Source organism: Lepisma saccharinum, chromosome 10, assembly GCF_977018435.1.
Source record: "Lepisma saccharinum chromosome 10, izLepSacc3.1, whole genome shotgun sequence".
NCBI classification, from domain to species: Eukaryota; Metazoa; Arthropoda; class Insecta; order Zygentoma; family Lepismatidae; genus Lepisma; species Lepisma saccharinum.
The window spans coordinates 20272398-20285455 of record NC_139238.1 but is presented as its reverse complement, the minus strand read 5'-3'; the positions used below and the strand labels follow the sequence as shown (position 1 = coordinate 20285455).

The 13058-nt window shown below is 38.5% G+C and overlaps 1 protein-coding gene across 1 annotated transcript in view; it reads right to left on the bottom strand.

The window, feature by feature from the left end:
- LOC145994244 (exosome complex component RRP45-like) overlaps positions 1-13058 on the bottom strand; it is a 47405-nt gene that overhangs the window by 12534 nt on the left and 21813 nt on the right. Inside the window, exon 6 of the mRNA XM_083130345.1 lies at positions 8630-9156. Within this exon, the coding sequence (XP_082986471.1) occupies positions 8630-9156 (527 nt within the window). The remainder of the gene's footprint in view (positions 1-8629; positions 9157-13058) is intronic.

Sequence of the window (13058 nt, the reverse complement as noted above, 5' to 3'; positions counted from 1 at the left end):
AGTTTCATTTAACAAGCAAATGAAAAATGTCAATATTAATTTGAAAATTAGGTGAAAACATCTGCACTTGTTGCACTTGGCCAGCCGCCACTGATTCGAATACCGCTCAGGCTTGGTTGTTTGTGAATGTCCATTTATCAATTCCATCATTTCATCACTCATCCCCATCTTCGCAAATTAGCCAAGAGGCACAAAATGCGAAGTAAACTAAATTAATCAATCCAAATTTCACACAAAAATAAGTTTTTTTACTGTCTTCTTCTTCTTCTACTTGATAAATGATTTTTTTTTCCAACCATAGGCTTAAGCCTAATCTACACTGAACACAATGAAGTAAAATTTGTAACTCTAGCATTCATAGTTTTGGAGATAAAAAAAGGTATTTAAAACCTTGAGGAATTTTAAATTTTCCGCTGAAAACATTCTCACATTGGATAATATTTTTTTTCTCAGAAAGTATCAGCAGCAAATGTGCAATTTTTGCCACAAGAATGAAACACATATCTGGCAATATCCAGGTACAGTTTTAAACCTTTACATCCTGGTGTTGCCTACATGGGGGCTCAATGAAGTTCAAATTTCATTTTAAAAAAATATGTTTACATTTTACTTTTGTCTACTTGAAAAATGATTCATTTTCCCACCAACTAAGGTATTGAACAAAACAAGGTAAAATTTGTAGTTCTAGCATTCGCAGTTTCTAAAGTATAAATTATTATTGAAAACCTTGTGAAATTTTAAATTTTCTGCTGAAAACACACTTGGAGTTGGTGCCTACACAGGGTAGGTTCAGTGCGCTTCTAAAATCCCCGAACTCTGACTTTAAAAATTCATTTTTGAGCAACAATGGAATTTTTTTTTAGAAACTGTTGCTTGTGATTGTTTGTTGGTGTTGTTGTAACATACAAATCAACACTAGACGACAATGAACAACGATGCATGCACAGTAGGCAGCAAGAATGAAAGCCAGATGTCCAGTTGAAAATGCGCACGAATTCAGTTCGCAATGAGTCTTACACGGGAGCAGAGGGTTGCTGTTTTGGAAGCTTACTTTCAAGTTAAATCATACGAACGCTGTATAGAGATCTTTCATATGAGATATCTCAAGCTCCTTCACCTGGAAAAACAACAGTGTATGATTTAATAAAAAGGTTTCGCGAAACAGGAAACGTTGCAGATAAGCCAAGGAGCGGACAACCATCAATTTTCACAGAAGACTTTCTTGTAGATGTTGGTGAAAAATTGCAGACCTCCCCTAGGAAGTCTCTGAGGGGGCTTTTACAAGAGTTGGGAAAATCTTTGTAATCTTGTCACAGGGCTGCAAAACATCTGAAGTTCCGAGCATACAAGGATTTCGATTTGATTGATTGATTAATTTAGTTTATTTGACTTTGCATTTTGTGCCTCTTGGCTAATTTACTAAGATGGGGATGAGTAATGAAATTGATGAATGGACATTCACAAACAACAAGCCCGAGCGGCATTTGAACCCGGGACCCTTGGCGACACAGCGCGATATGCTAACCACTCGGCCACAAGGTCCGGCGTTGGATTTCAAGAAATGCAGAAATTATTGTCAGTGGTTCAACAGATTTACGTGGAACAATGTGGTCAACAAACTGAACAAAACATTTTTCAGTGACGATGCCTGGTTCCATTTGTGTGGATACGTGAATAGTCAGAATACTCGGATATGGACTACAGAAAATCCTCATGCATTACATAAAGTTCCACTTCATTCTGAGAAAGTGAGAGTATGGTACGCAATTTCAAGGAGAAGAATTGTGGGTCCAATTTTTTTTCAACACGACTGTTGATTCAGAAGTGTATGGTAACATCACCACTCAATTTGTAGCTTTGCTTGAGGAAGGCGAACGTTACTGTTAGTTCCAACAGGATGGAGCAACGAGCCATGCATCAAATGAGTCAATGGAGATGCTCAGACATTTCTTTGCGGATCAATTGATATCGAAAAATTTGTGGCCGCCTCGCTCACCAGACTTAAGCCCTTCCAACTTTTATTTGTGGGGCTATCTTACGAACATAGCGTACAAAAACAATCCAAGGACAATCCAGGACCTACAGGAGAATATAACCAGAGCAGTGAGCGACATCCCGGTCACAACACTGCACAAAGTGGCCTCCAATATGTGTTGTCGAGTTAACTTGTGCTTAGCAGTTGATGGTAAACATTTTCAACATCTTCTCTAAATGTTAAACTTTGTTGTTCATCCTTATGTAAGAACAAACTGTAGTTACATGCAACTATTTTCATGATATAATAATTGAAATGTGAAGATTTTATAATTGTTTATCATTTTCTTAAATTGGAGTTCGGGGACTTTAGAAACACTCTGTATAAGCAACCTTCCTTAAATGGTTACTGCCTCTATAGTGTTGGGGTCAGTATCCTCTACTGAGCAACGTCTTACTCATCGTTTAGCTGGAAACAGAGTCACATCCGACTCAATGATTACTTGAAGAATTTGTGTTAATTTAATAATTTTAGCATGTTATTATGGGAATTAAACCAACTTTTGATTTTTCTATTTTTAAGTTACTACAGGAAACAGTAGTTACAGGGAGTGAATGAATGAGAGACCTATGTTTGCAGAAAACTGAAATTTTCAGGGAAGCACCACAAACGACCATCATTGAAATCATCAATCTCTCATTTTCAGGTTTTGATTTTAAAAAATGGAAATTTTGAAATTGTGCTCTTTCTCACACAGAAAAATATTTAACCCTTCATTGGTTGTGCTGTATCTGTAAGATACATGTGACTAAAATTATTATTTTTTAGAAACGTTTGGCATGCGGTTCTAAGCTTCTCAGTAGCTCCTTCCCTCTTTGCCTGTACAGATAATTACAATCTCCACCTGGGGCCCCTTTGTGTCTGGGATTAGTAGGCTGTTAGTATCTGTGAGATGCAGTGTGACCAATCTCGTTTGGGTTAATGTCAGCTTGTAGAATTAACAGTTAGGATCCGGAAAAACATTGAGTTCATTTGTTCCATGCTCTGCAGCAGTGATACTGAATGCAATGAATACGTTATCATCACTGATAAGGGTCTGTGGGTGAATGTGATAATGCAGAGGTAAGAGATGGTAATTTGGAGACTGAATTGGAATGTGATGTCAATTGCATGTCACAGCAGAGTGATGCACACAAATTAATGTTTTTGTAAGGTGACAATAAATAGTGTATGTAATGCTAAAGCAATGTTTTTAAGGTGCTTAAGATCATTATATGTAGTACAAAAATAAAATAAGGTGAAAATAAAAAAGTAATCATGAATATATAGTAAAACTGCACTTGTATCTCACAGATACAGCAGGACAAATCTCGTTACGTTTCCAGGTGCGATCGATGGAGGGTTAAAAAAATGTAGAAAATTAACCACCTTACTGCCCCTCTCATCTCTACTTGGCATGTTAAAGGAAGGGGGAGATACGGAGGCTAGTACTCATTTAGTGTGCTATTACTTGCAGTACAGGTACCAACATGTGGCACACTGCACCTGGTGAAAGTTCTTTTCATCTTTATTTTTTCCGTGCACCTGCAGCAGCTCATTCAAGCATTGGGAAGAGTCCCTCCAGAGTGGCATGCCCCTCTTGCTGAAATAGTTGATTGACCTGCATGACAGTACCAGTACCAACAATTTATTGGAAACCCAGAAGTGTCCCATGGGGAGAGTACATACTGGGGAGGAGAAAGGCCATCACTGTGTTGAGGAGATGAAAAAATAGCTTTGTGGTTCTCTTCACTGTTTGGCAATGTACATTGTAGGAGTTAATAATTCTCTCAGCCATAAACATATTTTGGAGTGATTTTACAATACCGGACACTGCCCCAATTTCTTTCATATTTCGCATACTCAATAATTTGGGCCTCCTAATCACGAATGTGTAGTTAAAATTTGACGCTCACGTGTAGAACTTGCAAAATAAGCGGGTCCGTGATCGCAACCAACACCCTCGAGTTCTCAAGAAAACCAAGGTTCATCGCACGATTTTGTGTTTCAAATACCTAAATAACGAAATATATTCCTGATATTACTACGACCCCAAATTTTAACTATGTTAGCCTAACCTAACCTTACCATGCATGGTTCATGAGGCTACCCGTGCAAGGTTATTTTACAACTTCTACATGTTATTTTACAAGTTCTACACGTGAGCGCCAAATTTTAACTGCAGATTCGTGAATAGGAGGCCTAAATTTTTGAGTATACGAAATATGGAAGAAATTGGGGAAGTGTCTGGTATTGTAAAATTATACCCATATTCCATGTACAGTAGGAAGCACAAGTATTGCTAAGTATAAAAAGCTCTTAAGGAACTGAAATTTACGCACACTGATGCAGAAGTTGTCAGAGCTAATTTGATGTTTTGTCTTAATTCTTCAAGCTATTATTGTGTACAACAAAGAGAACAAACATAGTGAAATCTCCTACAATAGGCTTCAGGTAATTGCTAGGCTTGTCTCTGAAGTTAATTATATGCTGTTGCCATATTGAAGTTGGAGAGGCTGAAGATATGTCTCTTATCATACCACCAGGTCAAAATCAGGTCACTCTTCTCATCTTATTTCATCTTTAGGCCATTGCACATTATTCCTGGTGCAGTTCAAGTCATTGTGGTTGATGGTCCCACAACACTGGATTTCCCTTGCTCCGAGATTAGCAAAACAGCTCTGAGCAGAAGTCCTCAAGCTACGAATCACTAACTTTTCCTAATTTCAGCATGTGAAATTATTTTTTTGCTCCTCAAAATTATGCCCCACATTGACAGCCATCTGCTATTCATACTGCCATTGAAAGCTGTTATTCAGCATCACTTTTGACTAATCGCAATGATGAGGGTGATTGAAGATATGATGAAACTGACAAAGGAACACTCACAAAGAACCCAGGATTCGATTCGAACTGGGATCCCTGGCATTGTAGAGCACTAAGTTAACCACTCCACCACAGATCGGCATAGGTGTTTTCCAATTTGAGTGTGTGTGTAATTGTGTGTGGTTTCATAGCAGCTTGTGTGTAATTGTGTGTGGTTTCATAGCAGCTTGTGTGTTTCTTGTGTAAGTCTGGCAATGCTGCTTCCTTCTGTCCACGTCTCTTACAATGCTACAGTAACGTTGCTCACTTTGAGTTCCACACATGCACACAATAGTGTTTTTTCACAAATAAGTTTAGTTGCCCAGACTTAGACTATAAGATCTAGAAAAATTGTCATTGAACTTACCAAACAGAACTCTAATTTTCCACAATCTGTCTAGTTCGGATCTGGAGTGCTATTAGTTGCACAAAACTCTTAGCATAATATGGAAAACTTTGCATCACATACAGAAAGAAACCACATTGCTTTGTAATTGGAGCAAAACAAACAGAACTGAAATATCAGCTGTAGTTTTGAAGAAGTGTCATGTTAATTGCTTGAATCTGATATCAGCCATCCTGACTCATTTACAGGCAGTGATGCATATGTGTATTGGCTGGTCACTAAAAATTAAGAGCTGAGGAAATAGCTTTTAAAAATTACTCAATGCTTATGGAACATAATTCAAGTACTTTTGCCCATCTGTTGAGAAATGATAAAATTATAGGACCTTGTTCTACAAGCTATCCAATGATAATAAGATTAGTACAAAAGTTAATGCTGGTGCACTGAAATGCAAGCCTTCACCAGAAAATTAATACACGGACCATCATAGATGCCCATTATATGCAGGAAACTAGCATTCATGTTAGTAGATTTCTGCTAAAAACTGGAATTATTATTATTTAATCAATGTGTAAGGTCATCATGGAATACTTCAAAACTGTTATATCATGTTTTTTTTTTAATCCATGTGAACTGAATCAGCAAAATCTTTTTCACAACAGGATATCATGTATTTCATTAATTTCTGCTGTACATGAACCTTACAATGAAAAATGAATTTTCTTTCATTGTTTGGACGATCATCCACTGTCCAGTTTGAATTTTTAACAGTTAGAAAAATGTACTGCATAAACAATGAGTAATGTTGGCCACAGGAGAATCCTTTTCACGAACGAAAAAATCTTCACGATTGAAGAGTCTTACAATCGTCAAAACGACCGTGTTTATGCCTCGACATCCCAGGAAGCTCGTGAAAACATGCCACATATCCTCAGAGGCCATCATCCCACCTCAGTGATGGTTTGGTGGGGGGTTTCGTACGATGGCACAATTAACATCCACTTCTCTGAACATGGTGTGAAAAATCTGCAAAAGTGTACCAAGCAACAGTATTGGAGCCATTTGTGAAATCGTTGTCCCACACCATGTCCAACAATGAGCCGTGGAGCTTCCAGCAGGACTCAGCACCGGCCCACAAGGCAAAGACCACACAGGAGTGGCTTCAGAGGAATGTGCCTGATTTCATTGCTCCAGCTGATTGGCCCTTCAGCAGCCCTGACCTCAGCCCATTGGACTACAAGTTGTGGTCCGTTTTGGAGAGCATGGTTTGTAGGAAGAGGCATCCAAACCTTGCGAGTCTCAAGCGTTCTCTTGTGAAGGCAGTGGCGGACTTTCCTCTCGAGACAGTGTGTGCTGCGATCGATGACTTGTCTCAGAGATTTCGGGTCTGTGTGAAGGCCAGAAATGGCCATTTTGAACAGTGATTGGTGCTCTGTGTTGGCAAGACCTGTACCTTTGTAATATCCAAATATTAATACATTAGCTTGCTCACTGTGCCTATAGTTCATTATTAAGTTTGTAACAGAATTTATGATATGACTAGGTAGCTGTATCTTTAATCAAACTAAAAAAAATGTCTGATGAAGGAAGAGTGTGTTCTCCTGAAATGTCACAACAACAATACAAACTGTGTTTTTATGCTTGTAACAACCATAGACTACAAGAGAAATAATTCATCTGAATACAACAATGTTATATTTCTACGAGGGCCATTTTTCTTGTAGTGGCAACACTGTTGGTATACGCTTGTAAGTTGTTGCTGGGACAAAAGACGATCGGGTCTGGTTTAGTCTTGTACTACGGATCATGTGTAGTTGTTTGGTGCTAAATAGTACTGTTGTGTGGTAGTTGGATGACGTTAAAGTGAAGTGTGTGTATAATATTGCCCTGAACAATGTTCACGCGTAAAGAACAGCGAATATTCATCAAATTTAAAGTTACAAGTGGAAGGAATGAACAGCAACAAGGCCTTACCTGAGGCACGTGGGGACCACACTTTACTGTATCGTACCGTTGCCAGATGGCCGAAGGCATTTGAAAGTGGTCGTGAATCAGCAGCGAAAGAACATGGTGCCAGGCATCCTCGCATGGCAACAGATCTACACCACCTTGATGCACTTCACAGATTGGTGGAGAATGATGGGCATTGGACATGTAGTGAATTAGCAAATGAACTGAAGTTTTCACCATCTTGTGTATACCAGATGTTAACTCAGGACCTCGGGTTGCGTAAGATATCGGCAAAATGGGTACTGCATATCCTGACGGAAGTTCAGCAGTGGCACACATGGGCCAGATCGTACGAGCTGGAATTGAAGCGGCAGTTGAATGAGTGGCATCATCCAGCATCACCACGTCCAAAAAAGTCAAACAGGAGCTGGAAAATTTGAAGGTGATGATGATTGTGGCATATGACCATTTCCTTGCTCCCTGATGACGAAAGGACACGCCTCTTTTTTTTGAAGGAGTTATCCTTGCACATAGTGTTCGACAAGGTGTTACAGTGAATGCAGACTATTACGTCAGTTACCTTTGTGACCATTTGCACCCTGCTCTTAGGCACAAAAGACCACATCTCCTGCAATCAGGACCCATCATTCTCCACGATAACGCAAGATGTCATACAGCACAAGTGGTGCAAAAAGTACTGCAACAATGGGGTTGGGAGGTGTTGGAGCACCCACCTTATTCTCCTGACATGAGTCCCTGCAACTTTCATTTGTCTCCCAAGATAAGGGAACCGCTGAGGGGGAAACGCTTTCCAGATGTCCTGAGCATCATTTCGGCCACAGAGCGGTCTTTGCGCACACTGGCACAAACAGGAGGCACCCAACGACTGCCAGATGTTTGAAAATGCAGCAGCAGGAGATTACATTGAAGGATTGTAAATGATTCTAGGTATGCATCTTCTTTCATGTCTCTTTCTCATACACATTGCCGCTACAAGAAAAATGGCCCTTGTAAATACAAGTAATCAATAATTTGTAGATTTTCTCAACATGTTCCTGTATATAAAGAATTTATAATTGCCAAGATAGTCATGAAGCAAGACAACCTATTTGTATTTTGCGACTGTTATTTTAAACCTGCAGCATAGTAATATCCTGACTGAGACATGCAGAAGGCCCAGTAAGCATTAAAACTACTTAAACAAAAAACTGAAGTGAGAGAAGCATTCAAGACCCAATATATTTAAGTTTACACATTTTAAAGACATGCAACAGATAGATGCAAAGCCAGTGCATCTAAACACAAAGAAAGAGAATTAAAGAAAAACACAAGGACAACCATGTACATCACAAAATAACATGCAAACCAGAACCTTGATCTAGAAGATAACATGAATGGACATTAAGTGAGAGCATGCAGATGAAAAAGATTAATAAAATTTAATGTTAGTTTACCGATATTCTCAATGAGCTTCATCTTCTCCTCGTATGTCAATTCCTTGACAAGTTGAACATCAGGTGAGCTTGATCGTGAGCCTGCTCCTTCTTCACTATCTTCAGCTTCAGATTCCGAATTGCCATTATCACCATCACCTGCTTCCCATGTACTTGGACCACCGACACCAATTTCCAATTTCTTTTGTAACTTCTTTAGCTTCTTAGAGCAGGCAAGCCCTACCGAACTCATTTGCTGCCAAGGGTTATCAAGCTCCGGCAAATTCATTCCCTGCCGAGGGCTGACAGGCTCTTCCGAACTCATTCGCTGCCGAGGGCTGACAAGCTCTGCCGAGCCGGGAGAAAGTGCCAACACCTCTTCCCTATCTTTGTCATCTTCATCCATGCTCGCGACTGAGCCATTCCGTACTATTTCATCTGCTGTTTCTTGTACACGGGCCAGCTGCATGGTCACCTTGTCTTTAGAGAGAGATGTTATCTTGCCCTTTCTGACGCACTCCACAAAGCCAACACTTTCCCCACTAGATCTGCAAAAGGACAAAGAATATTATCATTTCCTTAAAATTCATAGCACAAACACAGTTTAAATTAAATTACTTTCATTATAATGAACAGTGGGACTAATGGTTTCACACTAGGTCTGAGCTTTGTACCAATATGCATACCAATTACCAATAATACAGATACCGTTGCTTGAAAATTGTAATAATTAAAGTTCAATTCAATTCAATTTTCACCTAACCACAATGGATACATATCCTACATACTAAATACAAAAAAACAAACAAAAAAGAAGACACACAAAAAGAACAAATACAAAATGAGAACAAAGGCTCGCTTACACACAAAAAAGCAAAAAAAGAAAAATACACAAAGGCTACACAAATTAATAGACATGATTGTGTTTAGTCTCATATATGCAAGTCTAATACAAATTAAGATGACGTATAAAAAAACAACATATGAATATTTTTAGCACCTGAGAAAGGACAAAATATAATCAAGAGTTGGCCACATGGGAAAGTAAATAAGCAAAATGTTTGTTTACTTGTTTTTAGGAAGTTGGTTCAGAAGTGAGAGCTACTATTCGTGAGTGTTGGAATGCAGTGTTCATTTAACAATAGATTTTTGAGTTTGTCTTAAAAGTTGTTGTGATTAGTGAGGGATGTTATGGAAGGAGGAAATTCATTCCATGCTCTTGCTGCTGAATATGTGAAAGATGATTCGAAAAGCACTAGTGCGTTCTGATAACAGCCGCTGCGCTTAAACGTGCAGAACAATTACCAATGCAAATAAAATTGCGTAATTAACAACAATCGTTATATTTAAAATAAATACAATACAGGCACAGAAAATCTCACAACTTCCATCACCATTTTTTTTCTTATTATTTCTCGTTGCTATGGTTACAGCAATTTGATTTCTTGTATTTAATACAGCGTGACAAGATGATTATAACAATATATATAAACAAACACGCATAAGTTAAAAACAACATCAATAACATAAATAATATTAGCTTTGAACATCACAGTTTGAGAATAGGACAGTCTCAGTTCTTTGGAAGCTCAAGGCACAGCGTAAGCTTTTTTAATTTGTTCTTTAACATGAATGTCCAGTTAAGGTGTTTATCGAAAATGACATCTAGATTTTTGACAGCTGTTGAGTATGGGATTATAGATGTGTTTAGTTTGATGCATATCTCCTTAGGATTTATCAGAGAGAGACTATTTCGCGAAACAATAACAGAGAAAGTTGATTGTTGTGGGCTTATTTTAGACCGTTACATTTACACCAAGTATTTATGCTGGATAAATCATTATTGAGCAAAGCTAAGTTTGCATCCGGTGATTTCGGTGGAAAGGGAATTTGTAGAAGAGTTCTTCAAAATACAGTGGAACCCCATTTTTCCATTCCCGTATTTTGCATTCTCCCACATTATACATTCAATCTTGATGGTCCCTACATAGCAAAATGTTATAAAATTTTCCTCAACTTAACATTTCCTGCATTTTACTTTTTTTATCATGGTCCCCTGAAAAATGTAAAATCAAGGTTCCACTGTATTGATTACCATTAGTGTGTAATTATTCCACTTCAATTATATGCAGCTAATTACCAAGAGTTTTGCTTAAATAGTCAGGAATTACAACAGAATATAAAAGTGCACGTTATGTAATTATAAAATCCAGTTTTTCACATAAAATTGGTGCAAATTTTGCATAATTTCCCGAAAAATTAGACTACGAGGAAGTTTCGCATGGCAATTTTGTGAACCTCATGAAAGACCAAAATGTTAGAAAAGATATCAACTGGCATCGGTAAATAAATTCCCACCAATACCAATATATTACCATCGGCTCAGTCCTATTTCAGACCTGGGCAAAGTATGTTTTATGACTAGACCTCGGATTTTTAGGTTTCTAAAAAGTGTGCTTTTAGGTACCTAAAAATACTAAAATAGGTTCTAAAAATCCTTAAATAGGTCCTACAAATCTTAAGTTAGGCTCGAAAAGTCCTGAAGTAGGTTCAAAAAAAGTTAAAATAGTTCAAAATTCCTGAAAAATACTGATTAGGTACAGTCAGCGATAATGAAAATGGGACACCTATATCCTGAAGTACGCACTATCTTGCATAACGTTGTGTGTGTTGCCTAACCCTACGGCGATGGCAGAACTTACCATTGGAAATTTGCTATTAAAATCCACTCTTTGCCGTATAGTTAGGCAACAATCGTTTTTCATGTTATCCACAGTCAAACTCCGCACAACAAAAACATAGTCCGTGGTGCAAACTTGATTGCTGTAATCTTAGTTTGCAAGGCGTGAATGCCACAAAGCACCGAAGTGACGCGAAAGCGAGCAAGACCACATATATCAGACCACTTTGGATTGTACAGGTAACAGTGGCACCAGACATTTTGCTTTGTTTAGAGCTTTGAAAAATCACCATGGACTTGGAGGAAGGGAAATCGACAGAGAGTACGTTTCAAACACGTCCATTGATTTTTTCGTGACCAAACAAAGCAAATGCCTGTGTGCAACATAAAAATCCTGTAAAACCTTTAAAAAAACCTACAAACCTACAAAAAGGCTTGATTTAGGCACATAAACCTAAATAGGTTCTAACAAGCAAAATATTTTTTTTAGGCACTCTAAAACTTTATCAGTTGTTGCATTGTTTAACGAAATGCTGACATAACTTATTATTTTTTACATACCTGTAAAGGAAAAAATAGGTTTTAAACCTAAAATCCGAGGTCTATTTATGACATAGAGAGAGGACAGACTGATAGATTGGAGTGAAGGACATGGTAATGTAGGTTAATACTAGTTACACAAGATGAAAACCAGACAGTGAAAAAACAACATATTTAATTGAAACTGGACTTATGTTCCAAATATTCATGTATAGGGAGCGGAAGATGATGAAATGTCATCTTTTTCTGACATCTCGCACACAATGCCCATTAAATATACACAATATTACACTTCGTCTAGAACACAAAACAGATAATTTTAAAGTGCATTTATTTGCATTTTTTGCCAATTTTCAGGTTTTAGGTCATTTTCCCATCATTTTTCGCAATATTCTGTGTATTGTTTCGTCATATTTTGTCACTTCTTTCATTTTGGTAACATTTTTGAGTGTATTCACCAAGGTGAAATATATACCAGGTGTATAAGCTTAAATCTGCTGTTTGCTCAAAGATGGCGTTAGTGAGTGTATGAAGCTACCATGGGCACGCCATACCTGGTGTTTGTATGAGTTGGACATCTGCCAACACAAATCAGTGCACATCGCCACCATGTGCAGACAACAACAGACAGTGTTCCTGTGGTAAGCATGTCTAGTTTTGTGCCACAAAAAGAGCATATGCGGGAAGCTCTGCTTTTCTGCTTCCATTTGAAGAAATTGGCTGCCGAATCGCATCAAATGCTTGTGGAGGCCTATGGTGACAGTGCTGTATCGGAAACAACGTGCAGGGATTGGTTTCGTGGGTTCAAAGACGGCAATTTTGACCTGAGGGACAAGAAGTGTGAAAATCGGCCCAGGAAGTTTGAGGACCATCAATTGCATGCTCTTTTGGACGAGGACGATACCCAAATGCAAAAGATGCTTGCCGGGCAATTGGGTCTTACTCAAGCAGCCATTTCCATGCGTCTACGTGCCATGGGAAAGGTTCAAAAGATCGGAAAATGGGTGCTGCATGAATTGACCGATCGGCAGCTGGAGAGACTCCAAAACACATGCGAAATCTTGCTTGCCCGACATAAAAGAAAGTCTTTCCTGCATCGGATTGTGAGTGGCGATGAAAAGTGGATATATTTTGAGAATCCTAAACACAAGAAATCGTGGGTTGATCCCGGACAACCATCAACATCTTCCTCGAGACCAAATCGCTTCAGCCGGAAGACGATGCTGTGTG